Source organism: Meleagris gallopavo, chromosome 4 (assembly GCF_905368555.1).
Source record: "Meleagris gallopavo chromosome 4, MGAL_WU_HG_1.1, whole genome shotgun sequence".
NCBI lineage: Eukaryota > Metazoa > Chordata > Aves > Galliformes > Phasianidae > Meleagris > Meleagris gallopavo.
In genome coordinates this window covers 23694864-23708013 of record NC_139407.1, presented here as the reverse complement: position 1 = coordinate 23708013, position 13150 = coordinate 23694864, and the positions used below count along the sequence as shown (strand labels likewise).

Below are 13150 nucleotides of genomic sequence, written 5' to 3'. Positions count from 1 at the left end.
CTTCAAATCATGAAAGTCTTGTGCATCTTTGTATACTGGATGGTCTCCATCTGTGCTGCTAGTCTTAAAACGTGTTGGGTAAGAATACTAAAACACTCAACACATCTCTTGTAGTCTGTGGACTTACTCACACATTTTAATGCTTAGGATCAAACTGACTCACACTTTGTTTGTGTTAATGGAAGCCATAATGCGCTGGTGCCCTCTAGATGCATACAAAAATTTATATTAAAAAAAGGTATGTATTTAAAAGTGTGTTTTCATTAAAACTTATTCAACAGTACAAATAGTAAGATAGTATGTAATAAAGTCTCTTGGGTAAAATATGTAAGTACCAGCTGGAGTGTTTCCAACAGGATGTAAACCACGGTCCTCAAGCCCACGCTTTAAAAAAACACACTACTTAGCACACTGCTAACAAATGTCAACACAAAAATGCACTGCTGTGATGACTTTGCTCTACAAAACAAGAGAGGGAGAAACTATTTCAACAGTTTTACAAAGTAAAAGTCAGTGAGGTAAATTTAAAAGAAAAAAAAAATCATAAGTACACAGATGCATTCAAAGATATTTACTCAAAGAAATATAAAAATCAGTGACCATTACAAATTTGATATATTAAAAATTTAATGTTGTACAAACATACATATTAATTTTTATATCCATGCATCTACAGAGAACAGGCCTGAAGAGCTGTTCTTTCAGGCCTTTTCAGAGGTGTTACTTGAGGTTTTCAACAATTCTGAGGTTTCTTCAATTCTGAAAAGAAATTGTTTACAGAGTCACATATACTTATTAAAATACACTAAAAGGCAAATCAATTATTTACCTTCAAATGGCTCCACAATACTAATACTCAGCATTAACTAAGCCCCTCTTCCTCTGCAATTGGTTTGCACACAAAACATCTATCAAATATCAAAAAACCTCAAGTACACACAGAAAGAAGTAACCCACACAAAAGTAGAGAAGATTAAATCACAAAAGAAGGCAATAATTTATTCAGGACAGGCATTCATAGAATAGGAATTAAATGCACTGCTATTTCCTTAGCAATAATCAATCGTAATGTAAGTATTTCTTACAAAAAAATTACTTATAATTCTCAGCAATAGCATTAAACACACCTTAATGTAATGCTTAGGCTGAAATTGTTTTCTCTTTTTCTTAAATAATAAAACAGCAGAGTTAAAACATATTAACTACTTTTCAGAAGAAAAGTTGCTCATTCCAGGGAACTCCTATCAGAAGATAAATAACATTGCTATTACTTGTCAATTGAATTCTAACCACCCTTTGATCTTCAGTTGATACTATTCAGTTGATACTATTAAGAATCCTTCTATTGCTTTTTAGAAATCAAAACAATGACTCGTCCCACAAATACAGAACTGTAGGTGGATTTATTATCCAGTGGAGTCATAAGGAAATGCCACACCTGACGTAGAGACCTTTGAGGTTTGGAACACATCTGTACATTCTCTGTAAGTCTTAGTCCAGAACAACTCTCTGCTAAGAAATGAATTCCTGCTGCCTTTTCCCATTACTTACATTTTACTTATCCTTTCCATTCTTTGTCTTGTTGTCTCCTGCAATTTAAAAGCAACAAGTTTAGTGAACTCTTCAAAGCTGACATTCTTCAGATGGACTTTCAATCTGAAAAATTCATAGAGAATGCAACTTTAAGCACTTGTTTACATAGCAAAAGGATTTTTTAAGAGACAGATCTAGAACAGCTTTGCATAGTTTCCTTGTTCTTCAGCAGTAGCATATACAACTGATATTAATGCTTACTTGTTCTCTTGACATCAGAAAGGAAATCAATGAAGCATTTGCCAGTTTTAATTACCTTTGAAATCTCTGTCAGATCATGAGAATTAATTATCATGGCTTTGGGAGATGAGTCTGTGGATAACAATGAACTGTATCCAGACAACTGACGAAGACACTCTGTCATCTCCTCCTTCTTTTCTGTATCTATAGAGAAAGGCTCATTTTTTATGTGATCTTTGTCTTTTTCCTCTCTTATTACAATGTCTGCTACCAAGTAGCTTGATTTACCATATGTAAAAACAGAAGAGAATGTATTGTTTAGAAAGGAAAGAAAAAAAAAACAACTACTCATAAGGATCCGAAATAGTTTTCTCATTTCTTAAGAAAAGAAAAAATGAAGTATATTAGGTATTACACAAACATGACAAATCCCAAAAAGATCACTTAGGAACGCTGCCTTTTTCAATGAGTACAGTGAAATTAATGCTTAAGAAACTCTAACTACTATTAAATGTATGATTCAGTAATTTCAGATGGTTTACATTGTTTGTATTGTGATCTGTTTTTCAAGCATGTTTTTGAGTAACTTGACTTTTAAGGAGCAGAAAAGATAAAGTTAGCACACAGCTTAAAATTTCTTGCTATTTCCCTAGCCTTGCTCGCATTGGACTAGATTTGGCATCCATTCAGCTATCTTTTACATTAGGAAGGCTCCAGTACTCTTAAATTCAGAATACCATTGCCAAGGAAAAGAAATAGTTTAGTACATAAAAAAGCATTCACGTGACCTTATTTTAAATAATATAAGCATCTTCAGATTATGCCTTAGGAACATGCTCAGCTAAGCTATTTTGTAATTCAAATACACTAAATTATTTCTAATCAATTTAAATGTAAAAGTGTTCCTCAGGTACAGCAGTGATTCTTGAAGAGTGATAGAACAAAAAAATGCAAAAAAACCCCCCACAAAACTCCAACATTCTCAGTACTGTATAGCCTTAGACATACAATTAAAACTAGCTGCATAATCATTAAGTTTACAGTCACTTGGATCACACTTTTGAAAAACCAGAATAATGAAGTCAAAAGAATTCTAGAAGAAAACATGAAACTTCTCTATAAAAGACCACCATCCTATCTCCCAAGTATGAAGTCCACAAGTGTCAGTAATGTATCATTGAACGCACAAAGGGAAGTAAACATGGCAAGCTTTTTAAGGTCTGTATAAAGATCCAATTTCTGAGACTTTAAAATGAAAATAAATTTTGACATAATCAAGAAATGGCCTTCCTAACTTACGTGGAATCTGGATTACTCAGATAAAAGAAGTAGGTTCTTCACTTCTTGTCTAATTCCTATCCAACATCCCAACACTGGATCAAAAGGCCTAATAAATGAGAATATCCTCCTTACTAACAGTGGTAGGAATAATAGCTGCCATCATGGAGACAAGTCATATTAATTAGTGATGAAACATAAGGGATAAGCAGCTACCACTGAGGGGAAAAAGAAAGTTACTAAGACAGCTGGGAATTTTTTTCTTTCCCAATTAAGGCTGTTTCATTTACGTCTGGTATATTACCAAAATTCATCTGGAAACTGAATAAAGATTTTGTTGTGCTCTTCAAAATAAGAAAGTTCAGCAAAAAGACTAGTTGGATAGCTGCTGTTTCAAGAGGGAAAAACTATAATGTTCAGCACAGATTATGAACTTGTTTTTGCCTCAGTTCTCCCCAAGTCCCATTATAAAAGTAAGCAATATAAACGTGCCACTATTTTAAAAACAATAAACTGTGGCAGCAAATGTATTTTGTGTACCTTAATTAAGTTAGCATCTGAGACTTTTGGTCAAGTGTTATTTGTAAATTAATTAGTGTGCAATGTATATCCATTAAAGCTTAAAAAAAATTTTCTGTAATTTATTAAGTGTCTGTATTTACTAACATGAAATTGCTATTAGGTTCATTTCTTATCTAAAGCATGTATTTAAATTAGACTGCAATTGATTGTCCACTTAAGAAGACTGTTTTAATCAAGTCAGCAAGAAGCACTTAGCATATGACTTTAATTAAAGAAGTCATTAACACTCACCAGGAGAGACTGGAATTAAACTCGAAGTATCATCTTGACTTACACTGTTGAACTCTGCAGATAAGTCTCTCTGGAATACAAGTTTACTGCATTTTAGCCATATATAAGAAACATCTTCTGACTGAAGAAATGAATACTTACGTACTAAACATGAATACTTGTTCTACAACAATCCAATTACATCAGCATTGCACACGTGTTTTCACAGGACTATGCATTCCATGGAGGCTTTAGTAATATTGCGGGTCAAAAGCAGGTCCAAATATAGTTTCTGTAACTTTGGCATGAGTAGAATGAACAGCCATAATATTCTTGACCTGTGCTAACAACAACATCTTGTTTCGGGCTGCAATTAACCTTAATATAGTGTACCTTCCAAACTCAGATATTATTCAGAAATGTAGCATTTTAGTCTTAAGAATTAGCCTACAGATGAACTGAAATTAATTCCACTTAAATGCTTAGAAGTCAACTAAAGCTAGTTTTCCAGACGCTTAAATGAGAGGGCTGTTTCTAGAAAAAGTTCTCAGTTTCACTCAATCTAGCTTCAAAAAGGCTGTTCATAAACAAGAAAACAAAACTGATGCTCCACTAAGAAATGTATGCAATTTCCTTACCTCAAAGTTAAAAAAAAAAAACAAAAAAAGAAAAACAACAAAAAAAAAGCCTTGAGCAATGTCCAGCCTTTATTAGCCAACAAACTATTATTATGTTTGAAATCTTACCCTTCAGTAAAGTACAGTAATTCATATACTGGAATATGTAACTGCATCACTTAACAGGGAATTATATCCAAGTAAGTAGATAAGGGAGAAATAGTAGAAGCTGTGAGTGAAAAAGCTAACGAAGACTGGAATTATGTGTTTCTCTAAGAGAAGAAAAAAAAAAAAAAAAAAAAAGATATCTGCACTGAGTGCTATTGCCCAACTCCTTTCATTGAGAGGGATTTGGTAGTCTCTCAGATTTTCCTTGAGCTAAATGCACTGCTGCTGCTGCGTGGTTCCTGCTCTGTGGCTAGATGCCAGATGTTCCCTGAAAAATCCTGAAGAAAAGAGCAACTCTAAATTGCTTCTGTAACTATGAAGAACAACTTGGATGGAATTTCAAAAAACAAAGCAGCAGCAATTCTCTGGCCCAAACAATTATTTCCAGGCAGTTTTTAGAAGTCTATTGCAAAAAAAAAAAAAAAAAAAAAAAAGTTGGTTTTAAAGACACTTTTTAAAACCCAGCTTCTTATGCTTTTGAAAGAAGTGCTAACAATGCCACACACAAACTAAATTCAAACTTCCAGTAAATTTTTGAATGACACTAATGTCAAGTATATTCACAGTGAATACTCCATACTGTTCCAGACCTCTGAACTACTTCAATAGATGTTACCAAAGTAATAATAAACCAAACACATATGGAATTTTTTTTAAAAAAAGCCTCATTTGAATTATAAGCCATTCCGCACCACATATGTAACAACCAACTCTTGAAGAAAATGCATTTGAAAAAGACTCAAATCTGTTTGGCAGTGTAGCTGAAGGGCCCTTGAAACTCATCAGAGGAGAAATAACATAATATTGGCTGACTCACTTGGACATACGTCAGCTGATAATTAAATTACAACACTTATGCACAAGAAATTGATTTCAAATGGTAAATGCTTTAAGCCATTACTGACCTGAGACTGTTTAAAAAAAGATTTATGTCAATCACTATTTTTGAAGGATGCAGTTCCAAGAATCCCATGGTCAGTCTGAAAACTTGCCCATTTCTAAACTCAGCATAACTAGCAAACTTTCAAGAAAAGCAATTAAAAAAATAAAACAAGTGATATCTTCAAATTTTCAGGGCCAGAAAAACATTCTGAGCTCCAGGTTATGAATCAATTCAACATTCTTACAACTACAGGGAAGAAAAACCAAGAACCTCACATCTTTCAAAAGGGTTTCCAACTTCTGGTAAGAATCTGATAGCATCCTTTGGATATATGTGCAAACACGTTTTGAAATTAAGCATATGATCACAAGACTGATGTTATGATTCACTTTATCTTAAAATACAAACATGCAGTCATATATGAAATAAAATAGTGTTTACTTAGCAAAGATCTTTCAACAGCATGAAAATAAATACTTGATAAGCTATTAATACTTGATAAATAATTGATAATACTTGACAAATACAGCCACATCACCATTGCAATACCTTCATACTTTTAAAAATACAATGAATATCACAGACAAGGCAGGTGAGAGCAAGCAAAAACGAGAAGAGCCATCAATTAGACTAGATATTTAAAAGATAATCATAAAGTAAGTGCATGATTAAAGTAAGAATCAACTTCTCCATTAACCCTCTATTTTCCATTGTACATGCCACATACATAACTACTGAAAGATTAAGACTTCATTAGATATCACAAAGGGAATAACAGCACCTGATTAAAGTTCAGTCTGGACAACTAAAAAGGAAGTTTGGCTGTATCAGTGGCAAAAGTACCAACCCAGACTACTGAAACAACATTTACAGCCCAGAATGAGAAATCCAAAATAGCATGGACAAAGAAGCCTTAAATGTGTCCCATCACAATGAAATTCTCCACTTCACATATGGTAATCTTTCAAAGACAGCACAATTTTAAGTCTGTGAAAGTTATCTCACCGAGCTCATTGTCATACAAAATCATACACAGTCATTACTTTCAAAAATATACTGAGCTACACCTGCTGGAAACAGTTTCCAAAGGAGAAGTTTGCTACAGAATATCAGAAAGCAACAGAACGTAGCAATTAAGCTGAAAAAAAATAAAATAAAATAAAATAAATCCTCCAACAACACTGGCATTCAGATCATCCCACTAAGAATAGTGAAAGACATTCCATCAAGAGGTAGGAAAAACAGAAGCAAGCTGAGAGCACTGTGTTTGGCAACACTCCTGTCACCTAGTAATAACTGGGAAACACTAAAAAAATTGTTATTATTCTGATATCTACTTTTATTATAGAAATAAAATTGATGTTAATATACCTTTTTGGACTGCAGCAACAGTTCTGTTTCAAGAAGCAAAACTCTGCTCAACAAATTATTCCAGTCCTTCTCATCTATAATCACCTTCCCTTTCAGCCTCTCTTCCAAAACACGTAACTTATCTTCCATCCAGTCTAGCTTATGAAGCTTTTCCTGGCAATCAGCAAGTTGACTCCTTAGGAACTCCATCTGAGAATTGTCCTCTACGACCTGAAAACATGGATAAAAACACATTTTCTAATTCTAGCATAGATATAATTCATCCTTTGATCAATGAAATTAAATGCAGTTTTCCTCAATTTAAGCAAGCATATTATGCTACATTAGAGAACTACATTTCAGAATTGCTATGAACTAATTATTCATTGGACCAAGCTTTTACAGAAACTGGTAACAGAACTGGCACTTGAGAGGTCAGTACAATTTGACATTTTTAACCACTGAATATATGTATCTACTAGCTATATTTAAAGAGAATCCAGCTATTATTTTAAAACTGCTTCCCTTAAGAAGGTCCTGTTAAAAAAAAAGTTAGGAATGCATGTGGAAAACTTAAGTATTCTTACTTGTTCTTCCACAACATCATCATCTAAGTACAAATCTTCTTCATTACCTCCCTCTGCTGGAAGGGACGGTGGATTGAGGAGTGTTGGATTAATAGGTGCAAGAGGAAGGTCATCCCTAACTTCATCTCCTGAGTGTCGTTTTACAAGAGGCACCTTTTGAGCATGCTTTAAAAAAAATAAAAAGAAAAACCCACTGATGTTTCTTAGTACAAGAACATTCATATGCATCAGGCAGATAACTGACAGAATATCTATCATTCTGGCAGTTAACTGTTAGATTAAAATAAAAAAGTTTTACCCCAACTGGCTGCAAAACATAGAAAACCACAACAGGCAGCTTAAATTAAAAAAAAAAAAAAAAAAAAAGCCATATAGACATGGAAGAATTGTAAAACAAATATGCACACAAATTACTATATTTACTGAGTATACTGGTCCCCATCTCTACATAGTGCTGAAACCATCAATGGCCTTTCCTGATGTTAAAAAAAACAAACAACCAAGGATGTTCTCTAGGGTTGTGAAATTTCAAATTTCGAATTAGGATTCTCTAGTTTCCTGTGTGATAACATACACAACTTTTCAGAAAAAATGAGCTTAATGGGGAAATTTGGAAATCTCTTTTCCTTCACTACTTCTGAAGTACTGCATGTTATAAACATGTTTCTCCCTTCTTTGAATATTTTGTTCAGAGAGAACAAAAGACAATTTCTCCCCTTCTTTCCAGATGAAGCAAGTCTTATCATCACTACATTTCACAAAGCAAAATGTTACCTAATGATTAAGAACCCACAATTAGCAGTTTTGTGTAGTAGTAATCTGCAAGTGGTAAGACACTACGTGTTTTAAAGTGACACTGAAATTCTTCTCTTCAAGGAAATTCTTAATACACTCACATACATTCCCAATTAATTCCCCTAATTTGGCAGTTCATGGTTGATGAACAGTGATTTCAAGTGCTTTCTTTGTGAAGTTTTCCTCACTGCTAAGGGCAGTATTTTTATTCTAAATAGAAATCATCAAGCTTTATTGAGCTTAATCCTAAAGAAAGTTTTGCAGGATTTTACTTTAACCAGGAAAATGGGGAAAGCTGTTTCCTCCACAGACAAGAAAAACATAGAGTATCAGCTCAAATATTGCTCTCAGAAAACTGAAGTCAAAAGGAATGATATTAAGAAATCTTTGCTGAACAGATTTCAGCCAAAAAGCAAGAAGTATTTTAAACGTAGCTTTCAAAACAGCATAATGTCAGGCCAAATATAATTCCATCTCAAAAAATATTTTTCCAATTATAACTTCATTTTGATTACTGTTCCCCCTTCTTATTTTGTATAATTCAACAGATAACAGTACTAGATCATTACCACCAAGACTCAATCAACTACTCAGTAAAAAAGAAGTAATGGTTTCTGTAATAGCCATTATTTCCATCAACCACATTTTGAAAAACATATCAAGCATGATCAAATGTTAAAACCTACACAAAAGCATGTATTCCAGGAAGAATCTGACTTGCTACAAGTGAGACTAACTTTTAAACACACAACATAAAAACTATTTCATACCTGTTTGGAATTCAGAGTGCTGCCACTGAGATCAACAAGAACATTACCACAATTTGACCATATTTCACGTTTTGAAGGTCTGAATTTCTTTCTTGTTTGGGATTTAACCTTCAGAATAAAGAGGAGGAAAAAATCTCATTCTAATACATTTTCCTGGGAGGTAAAGGAAGACACTACTTCTAACCACTGTTGGGAGGCAAGAAAATTGCATAACACACACATAAAGGCATTTAAATCTCTGAAATGCACATATATATATAAATTATATCCTAAATTAACAGACAAAACAGATCTCAAAGTGAATACCACACACACATTCTTAACACCTACATAATGTTGTATGAAAGTTGATCACAAATACTGAACTTGCAAGGTTGAATATCAAATAGGATGAAAGAATGTCACTTCCAGAAGCACAATTAGAAATAAAGCAAAGAGAAGTTCTGAAGATTTTTTAAACTCAACTGAAATATGAAGACAATATTTTATTAAAATACCATCAAATGTGATTAATAAAAATAATCAGACTTGAGACGTATACTAAGAAAACACAAATACAAGTTCATATTTAAATTAAACGTTACCAGAACTTTTATATTGCAGAGGATTTTGTTTTTAAATCTACCTGTAATGGCTGTGTTACATAAACACTCGCTGTGTTAAGAAACAGAAAAGTCCACTTACCCATAAAGACACCAAGTATTTAACTGATCTCCGTTCTAATAATTTTATTTTGTTTATACTACAACACACTGGCAGCTCGTGTCATTTATTCAAGCATTCAAGAATCTTAGAAAATTTATACTAATTTTCCCCCTATTTTGACAAAAATGATCTGATCTTCACCTTCTACCTCAAGGACCAAAACTACATCAAAAATAGCATCCCTCACAATGAATTTACTATTTGATCAGTACCTTATTCAGGTTACTTAGTTCCTTATGTTTTTTCACCACGCAGTTGATAATGTCACAAACAATCTGCATTTTTCTTTCTGCAAAACCAAACTGAAGAAACTGCTCTTTTGTTAGGATTGGTTTATAGTGAAATTGATCTCGGAGAAGCTGGAAAAAAAAAAAAAAAAAAAAAAAAAGCTTGCTTTGAAAATCATTTTAAAAAACTATTGTAAAAATAACAAACTCAGGTTCTTATTCTTTTCTTATTCTTCTGCAGTCTTTCTTTTATTCTGCACTTATTCAGTTCAAAGCACTTGATTTGATTCTAATTTATAAACTGTTGAAATTGGAGTTTAAACATAAAATTATTTTAAAATATCGTGCCAAATTAATTTCTTAGTTGTTTTTCCATCATAATTATTGAAAGTTGCTTTGACTTTTTTCTTCTGCTAGTTATGATTTCTCTGTGTCTACTTCTGACTATATAACATGTTCAACAAATATTTCAGTACTCCTCACACCTAATACATAATGCAAATACATTACTGATTCTGTGACTGTTGTAAAAATTAAAATTCCTTTAGATTTTCCTGAAAATGAGGAAGCTAGAGACTTTGCACATCCTTAGTTACTACTGATCTTAAATGTTAACCAAATTACAATTCTTAATTCACAGCCAAAAATTTTCAGTCTCATTAGGTATTTTGATGAGGTCATACACAAAACTGTGCCTCTTTTTTAAAGAACATGAAGACAGATACCTTATAAATAGCTTCAATAAAGCGCAAGTCACTCTTTGCTGTAAGTTCCACATCACATTTCACCAGAAGTTCTGCTATGTAAGTTGAGAATGATGTAAAGGAATAGCTAATTATGGGTAAAAATGCAGCTGGATCACCCTTCACTAACCTATTGAGAAACAAAAGTACTTCACATAGCAAAAGGGAATAAAAGACTTTGCACAACTGCACAACTGCAAATATTTAACTTGAAATGTTAATACAGCATACATGTTACACTCAAATTACATATCCTCAATATAGCAAGCATGTTACACCTGAATTATACTGTTATTTCTTCATTTTCAAGTTTTTTCTCTGGTTCCCTTGATTGCAAACATCTTTCCATGCATATCTCATTCAGTAGTCTTTACTGTCATCTGTAAAATGCCTGAAACAATGCTTTTTGTGACCCCTAACATGATCCCAAGATGGCCAGGTCTAAAGCCCAAAAGCTCACTGTTAAACATCTTGTTGTTCCATCTTTACAAGATGAAAATTCCTGAAGAAAGCATTGTCAGCACTCACAAAAAGAAACAGAGAGATTAAACAAGGTGGGAAAAAAACTGCTCAGACTAGCAAAACTGCATTATTTCACTTTTCATTCCATATTTATCCAATCCCAACTTCATACAGCCAGACTCTCTCTGCTTACTCATCATTGGATGCAAAGCCAGCATCTTGCTTACACATCTTGCTGTCATCCTACATTAGCATAAATTTATTAACACTTTTTCTTACACTGTATAATCCACATCTCTTGGATAATTTAACATGCGAAGTCCTTGTTCTATTTTTCTTAAACTTCCTTTTAGGTCTCCTGTTGTCATTCTTCCAAACACTGCTCTTTCAGATTACGAGGTAATTGCAATATAATATTGTCTGTTAAAAAAAAAAAAAAAAGACACATTAAAATTACAATATATATCATTATCACTGAAATTTCTCTTTTCTAGAGGCGACTATTTCTGACGTTGCAAAACAGCACAGAGCTAGGGCTCAATACTAATTAATACCAGTTATTTCCCTCATGTCACCCATGTCAGGACTGAGTAGAAATGCCTAATCCCATCAACTATCAAAGATCTTTAAAGATAGGGATCTGAATGCACATGAAGAATTTAGGGCTGCTAAACCAAACAAAAAGTATTGAATAAGCATCTTTGATATCTCAAAGGAGACAACGCTTCTCCATTAAACAATCCACTAAATCCAGTTAAAATTGTTCAGGCAGAAGTGGTGCAACAAACTAGGCAGCCTATGTACTTTAAGGTAGGTCTAAGTTTATTGGCACTGTAGCCAAAAGGTCCAGTTTTAACCTCTGCATTGTAACACACAAGTCAAAAATCTGCTTTTTAATTTATCGTTCACAAGAGACTCATTTAGTGACATAATGTAAACTACAAAATGGTGCCCCTTTCTTTGCAGAGCTATCCTGCAAGAAAGAAAAAAAAGAAAAGGCAACAGAAGAAGAATCAATAATGCATGACATCATCAACATCCAAATCAGCCTTGTCATTGGCATAAAGAAGTACAGGAAACTTTTAGTGTTACTTTCTGGCCAAATTGATTAATAAATTCTCAAGTGGAGGAGAAGACTGAGTTAAAAAAAAAAAAAAAGTCATTGGAGAACTAAAAAAAAAGAAACATATAAAGCTGACACTTCTTCAAAAATACATTATATTCACAGACACTCTATGAGCACTTTTTACTGTATCTTGCAAGCACGTGTTTGTAAGCAAACAATGCCAGTTCTCCTCCAACACAACACTTTAAAAGCATAGACTGGATAACAGCCCAGCCCCCAAATCACAATTGACAACAAACAGCCTAGGTCCTAGCCTTCTGAACAGGCCACTAGACTCTGAGAAAGTCTATTAGCAAACCTCCCAGCTCAGCAACTTTGAAACGTTTGAGAGAAAGGGTGGAAACAAACAAACAAACAAGAACACCAAACAAAAACGTGTTAGACACAATATTCAGAGTTATGGAAATAATGTTTCTTCAGTGCATTTCTCACATCCTTGAGATCTGCTTCTGATCAACTGCCGTAATTGTAAATCGTAGTCTTTGCTGTGTTAAGACCTGGCTGGATAGTGGTGGTGAAAGGGGTTAAATCTAGCTGGCATCCAATCTGGAGAGGTGTTCCCCAGGGGTCGGTATTGGGGCCTATCCCATCCTTACTGGTGGCTGGGACAAGGGCATTGAGTGCACCCTCAGTAAGTTTGCAGATGACACTAAGTTGGCCAGAAGCATCCACCTGCTTTGGGCTAGGAAAGCCCTACAAAGGGGCCGGCACTCACCCCCGACGCTTTCCGCGGCCGGAGCCGCCCGCTCGCTTCAGGCACCCGAATCTGCCGCCGCGCGGCACAACGGCCGCTTCCGCTTCCAGCGCGTCCCTCCGCGGTGACGCCACTTCCAGCAACAACAGCGAACGTCAAACCTGCCTGGCAGGAGGCGCG

General features: G+C 34.2%; 1 protein-coding gene across 3 annotated transcripts; it reads right to left on the bottom strand.

The window, feature by feature from the left end:
- Nucleotides 1–556: 556 nt before the first annotated feature.
- On the bottom strand, nucleotides 557–13131 carry CEP44 (centrosomal protein 44). Of its 3 annotated transcripts, XM_085222479.1 has the most exons (11): nucleotides 12992–13131; nucleotides 11430–11570; nucleotides 10671–10818; nucleotides 9931–10077; nucleotides 9014–9121; nucleotides 7449–7613; nucleotides 6883–7092; nucleotides 3865–3934; nucleotides 1850–1977; nucleotides 1552–1589; nucleotides 557–759 (listed from the first exon to the last, which is right to left on the bottom strand). In XM_085222479.1, exons 2-11 carry the CDS (start codon nucleotides 11516–11518, stop codon nucleotides 702–704), a joined length of 1161 nt encoding a protein of 386 aa, XP_085078605.1. In that variant the 5' UTR covers nucleotides 11519–11570; nucleotides 12992–13131; the 3' UTR covers nucleotides 557–701. The 3 variants fall into 3 exon arrangements, with proteins under 3 accessions (XP_085078605.1, XP_010708061.2, XP_085078606.1); XM_010709759.4 differs by lacking the exon at nucleotides 1850–1977; XM_085222480.1 differs by lacking the exon at nucleotides 557–759 and having other exon boundaries at nucleotides 1579–1656.
- Between the last annotated feature and the right edge of the window lie 19 nt (nucleotides 13132–13150).

Excerpts from the sequence above, each read along its gene's own strand:
- CEP44 (XM_085222479.1), bottom strand. The coding sequence starts at position 11,518 with ATGACAACAGGAGACCTAAAAGGAAGTTTAAGAAAAATAGAACAAGGA. Across the intron at positions 7,614-9,013 it reads GCACTCTGAATTCCAAACAG|CATGCTCAAAAGGTGCCTCT; the intron begins GTATGAAATAGT and ends TTTTTTTTAAAG. Across the intron at positions 7,093-7,448 it reads ATGATGTTGTGGAAGAACAA|GTCGTAGAGGACAATTCTCA; the intron begins GTAAGAATACTT and ends CCATGTTTTCAG.